We start from the raw sequence: 12,707 nt of genomic DNA, 5'->3' as shown, positions 1-12,707 counted from the left end.
TGGACAGGCTCTCAGAATAGCACTGGGAAAGCATATGTAAGATTCTTCCATCTGGAGGAAGAGAAGGAGAACCACAGAGGCAGGAAGTGTGCTAGTGGGGAAGCACATGATCTGGTATCAATACAGGCCTCTCAGCAAAGGAGGATCCAAGTGAGATTTTGATGAAAAAGGTACAGGCACAATGTAAGACAGGGAGGAAGTATTAAATGGGGTTCCCCAGGGTCTGTCCTGAGTCTGGTGCTTTTCAGTATCTCCATTAATGACTGGATGGAACTGAGCGTGCATTTATTAAATCTGAGGATGATACCAAGTGGGATTGTATTGCAGGCAGTTAAGAGGATGTGATTTAGATTCAAAATCACCATGGCAGAATGGAAAAAAAAAATCTGAAATAAACAGAATGAAATGAAAAAAAGGACACGTGCAAAGCACTGCTTTTAGGAAGGATCCATCAAAAGCACAAATACAAATGGAAAATGACTGGCTAGACTGCAGTACTTCAGAAAAGAGCCTGGGGATTACAACAGATCACAAAGTGAATAAAAGTCCACAATGGGATAGCATTTGAAGGGTGAGGGAGAGGCAGCAGCACACAGGCTTGTATTAACTGGAGTGCCACATGCAAGTCACTTGAATCAACACAACTGGAGTTATGTTCAGTTTTGGACATGACATTTTAAGAAAGATGTGAACCAATTAGAGAGAGTCCCAAGAAGAAAACCAACAAAAATGAAATCACAGATCTTAAAAATACAACAACAACAAAACCACACACACAAAAACACATGACACATGAGGAAAGGTTGGAAGAATTGGGGTTATTTACTTGAGAATAGAGAAAACTAAGAGCAATTCAATAACCTTTAAATATAGAAAGTATTGATTAAAGAAAAAGGATGGTGATTTTACTGTTAATAGAAAATGGGACAAGTAGTAACAGCTGAAACAAGGGAGATTTAAAGCTGGATACGAGGAAGAACTTTCTAACAATGCAAGTGTTTAAACACTGGGCCAGATCCCCTAGAGAGGCTGTAGAATCTGTCACTAGATGTTTTTCAGGGCAATTAGATCAGCTTGCGTATGGGATTGCTTAAATTGAAACGATTCTGCTTTTAGCAAGTCCCTTCCAAGCCTGTTTTCCCATCACTCTTTTACAGACCCTTATTTTATTTCATTTAGTTCATCTCCTTTAGAGAACCTTCAGGTTTTGACACTGGGGACTACTTCTTCCCCATATTCTGACCCTTTTTAAGCAAATCACCACATAAAGGGACAGTAACGTCACTGGCTTTGTCAAACCACTGGTCCTTATTATGCATTTTCTGCTATTTTAAGGACCCTTTAGAAGCTGGGCATTTTCCCTCATGAATGTATTTTTCAATTATAAATCAAATCTCAGTCACCTTTTTGATAAACTAAAGATAACTCTGCATCTTGCATGGTAAGGTATTTCCTTGAATCATTTGGGTGCTTCTTTCTCTGCACCCACTCCAATTCTTTCAATGCTTTTTGTAAAAATGTAGGCCCCCAAAAACTATGAAGTGTTCCAATATCAGTCTCACAAATGCCAAACAGAGGTGAAATCACCGGTGAAATCACCAGTCTGCATTGTGCATCCAACAATTTCTACAGGCTCACACAGCGCCTTGCTGTTAAATATATAAAAGTTTAATTTGCATATATTAAGTGCATTGGAGAGTGGCCCCAGCTTACCAAGTGATTCACATGCTGAACTGTGTTAGGTCTGGTCCTGATCTTACTGAGGAACCTCATTAGAAATGCCTCCATTCCTAGATAACCTTCCATAGACAATTATTTTCTGAGATCAGTCAGGTAGCCCATTCTTAACTCACTGAATGGGCAATTTACTTTTGTTGGATATTATTAATTTTTAATTGAAATATTATGCAATAGTTTAAGTATATTAAAATCTGTGAAATCCCCTTCAAAAGCTAAGCTTTTAATCTCAAAGAATGATTACACCATTTTCCAGAACACTGCATTACTTGGCATTAATCATATTTCCATACTTTATCAGTTGAATCCTTTATCAATTTTCCATTATTCTGCTTGCATTTGTTAGTTACCTTGGAATATCTCATTGCCTTTTGTGAGTATTGATAAAACATTAGCATGCATTTTAAATCTCATTGTGTAAATTCCACCTCCAGGAAGTATGGGATTTGGAAGTTTCGTTTATAAAAAACAGAAATTGGAAGCCTGATGTGCTTTTGAAGTACTGCATGATATCAACATCACCATGTGATGTCCTGTCAGACATTAACTAAAGCCAGGGCATCTCACTTGGTCTCTGGGATCAAGACAGAAATACAGGTACAACTGGGGATACTAAAACAGAAGAGTTGAGCTAATATTTCTGTTCTGGATTTGGAAAAAAAGTGGATGATTTAATTATATCAATGATGTGGATGATGAAGAAGAAATGCTAAACTTGCTGCCTAGTTACTGATGGGATAATAGGTACACCTTCAAATCTACCCAGCTGAATACAATGCATTTTTTTTTTTTTATAATACAGTACAATTAGCTGTGGAGCTCCTTGAACAGATACTAATGTTGGTTATTTTTAAAAATAAAATCATGGAATTCTGGAGACATTTCAGAGGACTAAAATAGTGCTAAGATGGTATGAATGCTTATTTTTATCTGGGAGGGAAGAAGATAACAACAGTAGTGAATCTTAGTATGTGTCCCTGACTTAGGATTTGCCAATATAATTTATGACCAACAAGAATCAGAAGACCCATTTTCTCAAATGAATGAATGAATATACCAATCTATTTATATCCAGTAGGACTCAATGACATAATAGGAAAGTTAGACCCAAAAGAAAGAATCTGCCTTTTGGCGTGAGATATTGCCATCCAATTAATTTTCTAGAACAACCCAAATGCTTTCACAAAAGGATTAAAAAAATTAAACAAAGAATTCACTTAGATTTCTACATTTGGGACTTATGTATACTCACTTGTCACACAGATTTGGATCTGATGACTGACTTAATTTGTGTAGAATATCTACTATTCCCATATCTCGTAGTTTATCTTGGCGTTCCTGTGAACCTACAAAAAGAAATTGTTATTGGGAATGCCACCAAACAAGTAACTTATAGAAAATAAAAGAAGAGGAGGGCATTAATTTTTCTGGAGGGTGGGGGACTGGTTGTGGGTAGAAGTAAAATACTGTGTTAAGAAGCCCCTGATGTCTCCTCATCTTTTGGCTGGTATATAAGCAGTTTTTCAAACAGCTTCTCTTCTATAACTTTTTTATATCAATAAGTGATAGAAAATTAAGCCGGTAAAAACCCTCAATGATTTAAAATAAGAGGCTTGTCTAGTTTTCTTCCTTTCTAGCTCTGCTTCTGATGAACAGTACGTTTACTCTGAAAATGGTTCCAGAATCAGCATCATAGATTGAAAGTGCTACAACACATGCTAACACAAGAAATCAGGGGGAATGCTAGGAGTTTCACAGGGCATCTCTGGGATCTAGAGCACCAAGAGGAAGTAACGCAGTAGAGGTTAAGCTGGAGAAACTGCTCTCGAGTTAGGTGGGAACAGTGGATTAGGAAAACTGCAACCAGAGTCAAGCTCACCCGCCCCTTTGCTACTCTCCCCTCTCCCCATGTATGCTACCTACACCCATCTACAGGCACACAGTCTGTCTCCCACATTTCTTGCATTTATCCCCATCCCTCACATTCCTTCATGCATTTTCATGGGCTGCAACATCTTCCAGCTCCCTCTCACTTACCCTCCTTGTCCCAATCCTCTTTTCCCACACCGCTTCCTCAGTACTGGATGACTCCACACTTCTCCAGTTCAAACCTGTAAACCCCTGCACTGTTTGTAAGCCCTTGCTGGCTAAATCTCCAAGCCTCATTAAGAACCCTCCCCCTCCTCTGGTCACAGATAGAGAGCAGCCATACCAAGATGACAATCCCAAACTTGCAGGCAAGTTCTGATGGCAGTTCAGGTAGTCAGTGGATGCGTGGCAGGGAGCAGGCTGCACACAACATACTGGGCTCCACTGGTAGGAGCATTACCAGCAGATCAAGGGAAGTGATTCTTCTCCTCTATTGGGCACTAATGAAACCACATATGGAGTACTGTGTCCAGTTTTGGGCCACCACTACAGAAAGGATGTGGAAAATTTGAGAGAGTCCAGCAGAGGGTAACAAAAATGGTTTGGGGGCTGGGGCACACGATTTATGAAAAGAGGCTATGGGAACTGGGCTTATTTAGTCTGGAGAAGAGAAGACTGAGGGGGGATTTAATAGCAGCCTTCAACTACCTAGATAGAGGATAGAAGGACAAAGAGGATAGAGCTGAACTGTTTCTCAGTGGTGGCAGATGACAGAGCAAGGAACAATGGGCTCAAGTTACAGCAAGGGAAGTTTAAGTTAGATACTAGGATAAACTTTCTCAGCAGGTGAGTAGTAAAACACTGGCACAGGTTACCCAGAGATTGTGAAATCTCCATCTTTAGAGGTTTTTAAGATGAGGTAGACTAAGCCTGAGCTGGGATGATCTTGTTTGATCAGAGGGCTGGACTAGATGACCTCCTGAGGTCCCAATTAGCTATGATTCTGTGATCCAGGGCTAGGTCAATGTTAGAATTAAGGCGCCCTAAGGAAGCTACAGTTGAAAGATGTCTCAGAGTCATAATCATCAAGAAGTAGGGCTGGAGATCATCCCTATCCAAACCATCCTATACCAACCATAATCTAAACTCTGCCTAAGACTACTCTTAACCCTAACACAACACAGCCCTAACATCCTAACCTGCCACAGGTAAAGCAGGGTAACCACAGCAGCCAGCAACCGGCTACTATAAAACAGTGTCAATATATGTTCAAGAGGTTGCAGACAGAGCACCAAGCCCCTCTGTTACAGAGGAAGGCCTTGCCCCTCCATGATAGAGATGCATCTTCTGTCCCTCTTCCAGGGAACTCCAAACACTGCATTTAACATCTATGTGCAGCCTCCTCTCAGGCATGCTGCTCAGGATGACCTTACTTGGTCACATGGTTTCACTGTTCCACTTTACAGCAAAAAATTCTAAGTCTCTTTCTGCCAATTTGTTTTCCATTGGTTCATTCCTCCATATCTTCTGGTCTTGCCAACACTTCCTTGAATCCAGGTTGGCAACTTAATCACAGACAAAACCAAACTCCGCATTTTACTTCCACTGAGTCCAGCATCTCCCCACATTCCCATCCTCCAACTATACTGCATCTTCTTCCACAGCTGGCTTCATGCTATCTTTTCACCTAGTCCTTATTCATTCATGGAGTACCTTAAACCAGGGCTGTCCAACTTCTGAGCAGCTGGAGGCTTTAGGCCCCCTGACCACACACCACACAGACTACATGCCATGCTGCACCCTCTCTGTTGCACTGTGGGTACCCCACCCCACTGTACCATGCCAGCACCCCAAGCTATGCTACAGGGGGTTCCTGGGTCCCCAAGACTCATGCAGCTGTAGGCTCCCTTGGCCCCTCATCCGGGATGGGGTAAATCAGTGGAAGCCAAAGAAGGGAGAGGGAATCTGGAGATTCCAGTGGCAGCAGCTGCTGGAGTAGCAAGGGGAGCAGTGCCTGGACTGCAGTAGGTGCCAGAGCAGTAGGGTGAGTTGGCTGTATTGGGAGTCTGAGGGCCACAGGTTAACTTGTTGGACTACCCTGCCGCCTTAAATAATAAGGCCCTGATTCATCAAAACCCCTCCTCAAAATCTGATTTGTGCTATAACACATACAAAAACCAGGCACCCAGTGATGACTGAATTATGCTTCATTTGGGGACAGCTGTATTTATTTAGAAAACAGACCTGTCACCTTCAGGAATCACCGATGGCACGGCTATCAGCTGGGATCACACTTTCCATGTACCCTCTTTACTAGCACTCCTTTGCTCTCCTTTTTTCCTATCATACTCACTAGTTCCATTTTACACCTAAATCAATTGTTCTCATTTCTTTTTAAACTAAAGACACCCTTCAGAAAATGCCAGCTCTTAAAAGCTTTCACTAATGTTTTGACTACAGAAAATTATCCTGATGCAAAGAACTTGCAAAGACGGCAACAGGTCAGAATAGTTTTGGAGCTATGGATTCCCATTTCAAATCTATGGGTTTATCTTGTGAATCATGTATAGGTATTTTCACACCTAACAGTGCTAACATGTTACCAACCTTGAACGGACGCCATGGCACTGTGGCTGACAATCAGTTCTCTGAAGTGTGGACTCCACCTCACTCTGTATCTTTATAGCGTATAGCACAATGGAACCCAATCTCGACTACAATATAACATTTGTGTTTGATAATGGTGCTCTTCCCCAGACAATGTGTGTAAATGTGATGGTTTCTCTTACCTTCTTCTTCATTCCAGACGAGGTTAGATATGCAAAACATGGCAGCAAGCTGAAGTTTAGCATTTGAATGACTCTAAATATAAAGACAGAATTTTTGGAGTTTCAGAAGCTAAATTTCACAGAACTTTTCTGCTTTCCATATTTGGCATTCATCCTTTAATGAATAAAGTAATAAATCATGGGCATTTCCTTGACCGTTATCTGAACCCAAGACACCATCATAACCAAGGGCTGCCAAATACAGTGTTCACTGAACCCCCACCTGAACAAGGAGCATCTATTAAAATACCCTGCATCTGTGTAGCTAAAATTCTGAAGACCTTCACATCACATTACTTGGATTTGTTAGACGCATACCTTTATACAACTGTAAAATTGCTTGGGGAAGTTAATTCTTGGAGTCTCCTCCTCTGAATTTGGCTTGTAAGCATTACCACAATTTTTGTACTGAACTAACCCAGGTGCTCTCTCTGTACGTCAATAAAAATTATGATACTGAGAACTAATATTTTATGTCTTTAAAACATGCTAGCATATTGTATTCTCCATTACTACAAAGAACAGAAGGCAAACCCTTTAAAGAAATTTCCCATACCATATAATACTTTATTTTCTGCAAGATGTCATCGTTGGTCATAATGAGTTCTTTTGCTGTTGTTCCATCTGCTATGTTGGCAAGGATACATAATGTCTGCAAAAGAGAGAGTGCAATCTGTAGGCAAACAATTATGAATCAAAGCTTTCCTAACAGATTCAATCATTGTACAGTGAATGTTTCTTTAATCAGAACCCGGATTTTCTACCTAATTTAGACAGAGGGCCAAGGGCTCTCCTGGCACAATACCACCAACTTGCCTAAACTGTTCTAAAGTCATTGTGATTTTAAAATAAAAAGCAAGACAAACTCATTTCAACCTAGAAGGGCTGAAGTGTTGTAGCCACAATGGTCTAAGACATATGCAGGCTTTTGGTGATATCTTTTAATGGACTAACTGTACAGTTGGGAGAGATGTTAAACAAGCTGTAGGGCTGGAATTTTCTTGTGCAAAGAAGTAGTGCTCACTGTATCAAGGATAAAAGCACAGGAAAATAAAATCTCCAGTTAGCCTTTCTTTCTGCACTATCTGAAACTAGAAAACAACTATAGTCCTCTGGTTCCACTCCTTGTCTGGAAGGTGTGGGGAGAGGGGCTATTTTGCACAGTACGCAATCTAGTGTTCTGATTTAACCTATCTTAAATGGCCCAAGTGACAGTCACCCAATCTAATCACGTTTTCACTGAAGACTGAAATCAAGCGATCTACCCCAGCATTACTCCTCTTGAGTCAGACTAGCTCAAATGAGAGCAGCCAGACTGCAAAACAAGACTAAAGCTGCTGTGTCCACATGCTCACTCACATAGCGCCACAGCTTCTGAAAGCACAGCCCACAGTTCTCAGTACCACAGTACAAGAAGCTGCTTTATGAATCCCTTCCTAGGGAATGCTGGGAAAACCTGCCTGCCCCTGCAGGGGTGAGTGGGGGAAGGAATGGGAGGACTAGTGACACTCAAACAGAGACTGTTCACGTTCAGACTGCAGAGTGGTCACGTGCTAGCCAGAGCTGACTTGAATGAAGGGCACCATCATACTGGAGGTGCATGAGGGTGGATGGGACACTGGTAGGGGGCAATATTAGAGTTCATAAGTTAGTGCGGTGTGGCAACAAGCTGAGGTGCTGAACTCTCCCCAAGGGAGAATGTGTACAGGACGAGTGTGCTCAGCACGGCTTAGGAGCCAGCCCTTAAAACGTATACCGCACATGCTCCTCACTAACCCTTTCATGTAGTGCTAACTTAGTTAGCCACTTCTCTCCAATCATCACCACCAGACATTTCTGCTACGGACAAATGCAAGTTTTAGCCATTTTAAAAGGCAAGATGGACTTGCTATCCAGGAATGCACAGCAACTTTAATAATGCAACGGTTACATCTACATGCTTCCATAGCAATAAAAGTGCTAAAAATCAATGCAACTTGAACCCTAAATGAAACAGCCTTGTACTCTCCCACCTTCCCAACATGTCTCTTTTCCTGCTAGCTCCTTCCTTTGCCTCTCCCCTCCAATGACCCTTGTCTCCAGCCTCCCATTAGAAACAGACTTTTTGACCTTATCACAAAGTCTTTTCATAACAGAATGGTTCTCTGTACTGATGCCAACTACCGACATAGCAACAGAGGCTGGTAGATTTCTTGGTGCTGCCCTCATTGGCTGATCCCGAGCTGTAGTGGAAATAACAACCCAACAGACTCCCCGTGTGTGATGTTATTTCCCCATGCACAATGTCATCTCTCTTCCCAACAGCCATCTTCCCCCCACTCCTAGCCTTATGCAGCAGGGAATGATGATCTCTTTACACAGCTCTCATTTCTGCCATCTCTGTATCCTATTCACCACTGGACTTTAAAACAGTTTGACTCAGTTCAAGTTCAACATTCCTACAATAACCAAAGGCATACTAAATCTAAACTCCCAACAGTGAAGAGAAATGGACATTCTGATAGTTAGCATAACTCAACTGTTACTCTCATAGAATTTAAGTTGACCAACATCATGGTGACCAATATCATTCAAGGCCAGTTACCGATAACCCCAGTAATAATTCCGTGATGAGTGCTGAAATCTTAAACATGTGGTCCCCAATCCCTGGCTTGCTGACAACATGATGCCTGCAAGACCCACAGACACTGCTTCCCACCACAGGAAAACAAAAGATTAAAGCTGAGGTTGGCATGGAAAGAAAGGTCTGAGATTGCCCATAGCACAAGATTTGCATAGTATTGTTGCCCTGGGGCCAGTCAAAGTTGGTGCACTGCCTTAAACCATTCCTCACACTTTTATTTTGCTAAAAACAATACAGAAAACAGTGAAAGGTACCTGTTCCTTGACTTCTATATTGTGCTCCCCTTCCAGAATGAGGGTAACTGCCTGCATGATCTGCTTTCCATGACTGCTCATTATATGGTCTATGTGCTGCCAAAGCAATTATTAACACACAATTAGCATTACTTTTCTAGAGGAATGAAAGAGATGAAAATAGGGAGATTCCTAATGTAAACATTATTATTATAAGCATCAGTATTTTTAGAAGCAGTTATCTTTGCACAAAGTAAAAGAATCTATCATGGCAGAAAACACCCGTTATATTCTTGTTTGCCACCTTTAGCCTAGAATGTGTCACAGGGAACTGAATAAGGAACTCTCTCTTTGGGCCTAATCCCACTGAATACAGACACTGACTTCCTTAGTGTCATGTAGGGCTTCATCTTAAGACTGAAGAGCTTACAAATCCTGTAGAAGGTGGGCTTACACTCTGATGTTGCAGCTAAACAGCCAACACACATATAAACAGGGAAATATCAGGCAGAAGCAGGCAGGTGATATTTCCTCTCTATGTGGAATTTGTGAGACTTACAGAATGAATGTGCAATTCTGCTGTCCACTTTTCCAAAAGGATATGAGAGTACAGAGAAACTAATTTATGATCTGGAAAACCTGCCTCAGTGACAGACTTAAGGAGCTCAACCAATTTAGTTTATCAAGGAGATGACTTGATCATGTTATCCAACACCCCCAAAAGGCATATTGTAGCACATGTACATGGAGACAACTCCTACAAATCATCTCCAGCTGGATATGGAGAAGTCTCTCTCTTTTCTAGATTTGCACTATTATTTGCTCTTTACCTCCATTCATGCATTTGTGTTTCACTCCTGGATTACCATGTAAAGGACCTTTCATTATTTTCAAACATACATATTCAACAATGAATTTAAAAGGAAAGCAAGTTACTTTCTAAAGTGACATGTCAGTCCTACTTAATCACTGGGAAGAATAATAAGCACTGAGGATTTGCAATGTATAACCTACAACTGCTGGGTCAGCTTTAAAAAAAAACAACATTTCCAGAGTATCCATGATCTTACTTACTGGGCGAGTAGACAGAAGATTTCTGAGCAGTCCCAAAGTTTTCATTAGCACGTTTACATCTGAATCGGAGAGTAACTGAAACAGCTGTTCTGTACTCAAACCTCGTAAGATGTCTGACTTGATCTTCTGTTCTGCCTGAAATGCCATATTCTGAAGGATGTGAAAATGCAGGAAAGGGTCAATTGATTTGCATTTCCACGCTTGGTATTCATTCAGTCTACAGAAAGATTACCATGTGCAACACAGTCATCTGTGATAAAGTAACCCTGGGCACTTTGCAACTACAGTTTGATGGCATTTCTGGGGGGTGAATGAAGTTCCCCACACATCCTCAGCAAAGTCCAGGGATCACCGTGTCAACACCGTGTCAACAAGTGCATTTCTGACAGCTGGTTTTTAAAATACTGTCAGGGATCAAAGAGTATTTTCTTGTATATCCACCACATAGGTGGGACACTACTTTTAGTAACCAGTGCAATACTCATGATGACAAGAGCAAATCATGATCATCAAGAATAGGTTAGACACCAGGGGTACTCTACCTGTTGGCACCTCAGGCCAGATGAACGGCACAGGGCTGGCCCATTGGGCTAAATCAAACACCACACATCAGAAGCGTGCTCCGGGGGCCTCCATGCTGCCTCCACCCAGTCCTGAGTAAAGGAATTGGGCTCTGGGAGCCCAGCACCACCTCCACCCAGGCCCATGTGCAGGAACTGGGCCCCAGGGCCCCTGCACCACCTCTGCCTAGCCCCATGCACTAGGATCAGGCCCCATGGGTTGGATGACATGGCACCAGGGACCAGATTTGACCTGCAGACTGGGGGTTGAGCACCGCCTAGTTGGACAGACACTTGATTGGGATGGTTTAACTAGGGATGATCCTGCCTTGAACAGGAGATTGGACTAGAAGATGACCTCATCAAGTCCCTTCCTGCCTTACTTCTCTATGATTGTATGTAAAGTTAAGATGAGAATCTCCTTTCCTTGAAGAGAGAATTTTTAAACTATATTTCATCACGTGAACACTTACCATTAAAGCCCAAATGCCATTCACGCGCAAGGCAAGGTTTTCACTCTGGGTTAAACTACATAAAAGTTCTACAGCTCCCGATTCTAATATAGGCTGTAACAAACAGGAGAAAAGCAGAACTTTAAAACATTGCTTGGGAATTAGTAGACTTTTTTGAAAATAAAATTGTGGGCCAAAAATGGTAGTTAATGTGTGTGTTTACCTTCTGTGGGCAACCTGGGTTTATAAAGTGCCTAAATTCTCTAGGCTACAATTTGAAAGATGCCTGAAGGCGTTAGGTATCTATATCCCATTATGTTTCCATGGAAGTTAGAAATCTAGTTCCCCAAGACTCCTTTGAAAAGCTCAGCTCTAAGCCATGTCATTATTTAAATATATGGTTTACCGGTGAACTGCAGACATAACTGAAATGAAATTTGTAGAAGCAAACACCCTTTTAAGACAACATCATCTTTGACTGCTATCTGCTTTTAACAGAAAACCACCTTCATTAAGCAACTGATTTTGTTTGCTAATGAGGCTAACTTAAAATGTCTGGCAAAAGAGCACCAGGAAACTAAATCGCAATTTAAAAAGAAAACCCTAATCTTGCACACTAATAAGCAAATAAACAAATAATTAATAAATGCCTTTCCCATAGCAGTATTTCAACATGTCTCTCGATATAGAAAAAGGGCATTCATTTCACTGAGCTGTTAGAGCTGGTTTTACCAGAAAATACTTTTCTGTTTTTCCCCACTTAATGTACGTTCCATAGAAACGTGTCCATTTCAGCAAAATTCTGACAGACACCAGGGAGGAGCTGGAGTCCGAGTTCTCAGGTCTCTGGCTCTGGGGCAGCCCCTTAGAAAGGCTGCTGCAAAACTGGGCCTCTTAGAGGAGCTGGGTGGCTGATTTTGCATCTGTGAAGCTCCCAGGGTAGCTCTGGTAAGGGGCCATTGAGAGAAATCCTGAAATAATTTTTTATTCAGCCATGGAGTTTAAACAAAAAAGCAAAACCGAGGAAGGGGGCTGTTATTCCAAAGATCCTGTTCAAGCTGCATTCTGGTAAATACACAAAGGCAACACTTGTTAGTCATTTTCCAGATTTTAATGCATGTGAGAGTTGCTGAGTCCCAGAAACTGATGCTACCTAGCTTATCCCTAGAGAACACATGGCATAAGGAAAAAGGCAGCCATTTATACTGCATTTATTTGAATCTAAATTGACCCTGAATTTAAAATGACTGCAATAATTAGATTCAATAGGGGAAAAATTCTAAATTTGTTTTAATTTTCAAGGTATGGAATATAAGTGTTGGAGGGTTATG

At 41.5% G+C, this 12,707-nt stretch overlaps 1 protein-coding gene across 8 annotated transcripts in view; it reads right to left on the bottom strand.

Annotated features, from left to right (window-relative positions):
- ARMC8 (armadillo repeat containing 8) overlaps window positions 1–12,707 on the bottom strand; it is a 107,798-nt gene that overhangs the window by 3,296 nt on the left and 91,795 nt on the right. For all 8 annotated transcript variants that reach the window (XM_019489838.2, XM_006270443.4, XM_006270445.4 and 5 more), the window contains 6 exons: window positions 11,398–11,490; window positions 10,365–10,514; window positions 9,312–9,407; window positions 6,991–7,086; window positions 6,396–6,468; window positions 2,990–3,083 (listed from right to left, as the gene is read on the bottom strand). In XM_019489838.2, the coding sequence (XP_019345383.1) occupies window positions 2,990–3,083; window positions 6,396–6,468; window positions 6,991–7,086; window positions 9,312–9,407; window positions 10,365–10,514; window positions 11,398–11,490 (602 nt within the window). The remainder of the gene's footprint in view (window positions 1–2,989; window positions 3,084–6,395; window positions 6,469–6,990; window positions 7,087–9,311; window positions 9,408–10,364; window positions 10,515–11,397; window positions 11,491–12,707) is intronic.

Source organism: Alligator mississippiensis, chromosome 7 (assembly GCF_030867095.1).
Source record: "Alligator mississippiensis isolate rAllMis1 chromosome 7, rAllMis1, whole genome shotgun sequence".
Classification (NCBI taxonomy): domain Eukaryota; kingdom Metazoa; phylum Chordata; order Crocodylia; family Alligatoridae; genus Alligator; species Alligator mississippiensis.
The sequence above is the reverse complement of the archived record's forward strand: the minus strand, read 5'-3'. Positions and strand labels throughout refer to the sequence as shown.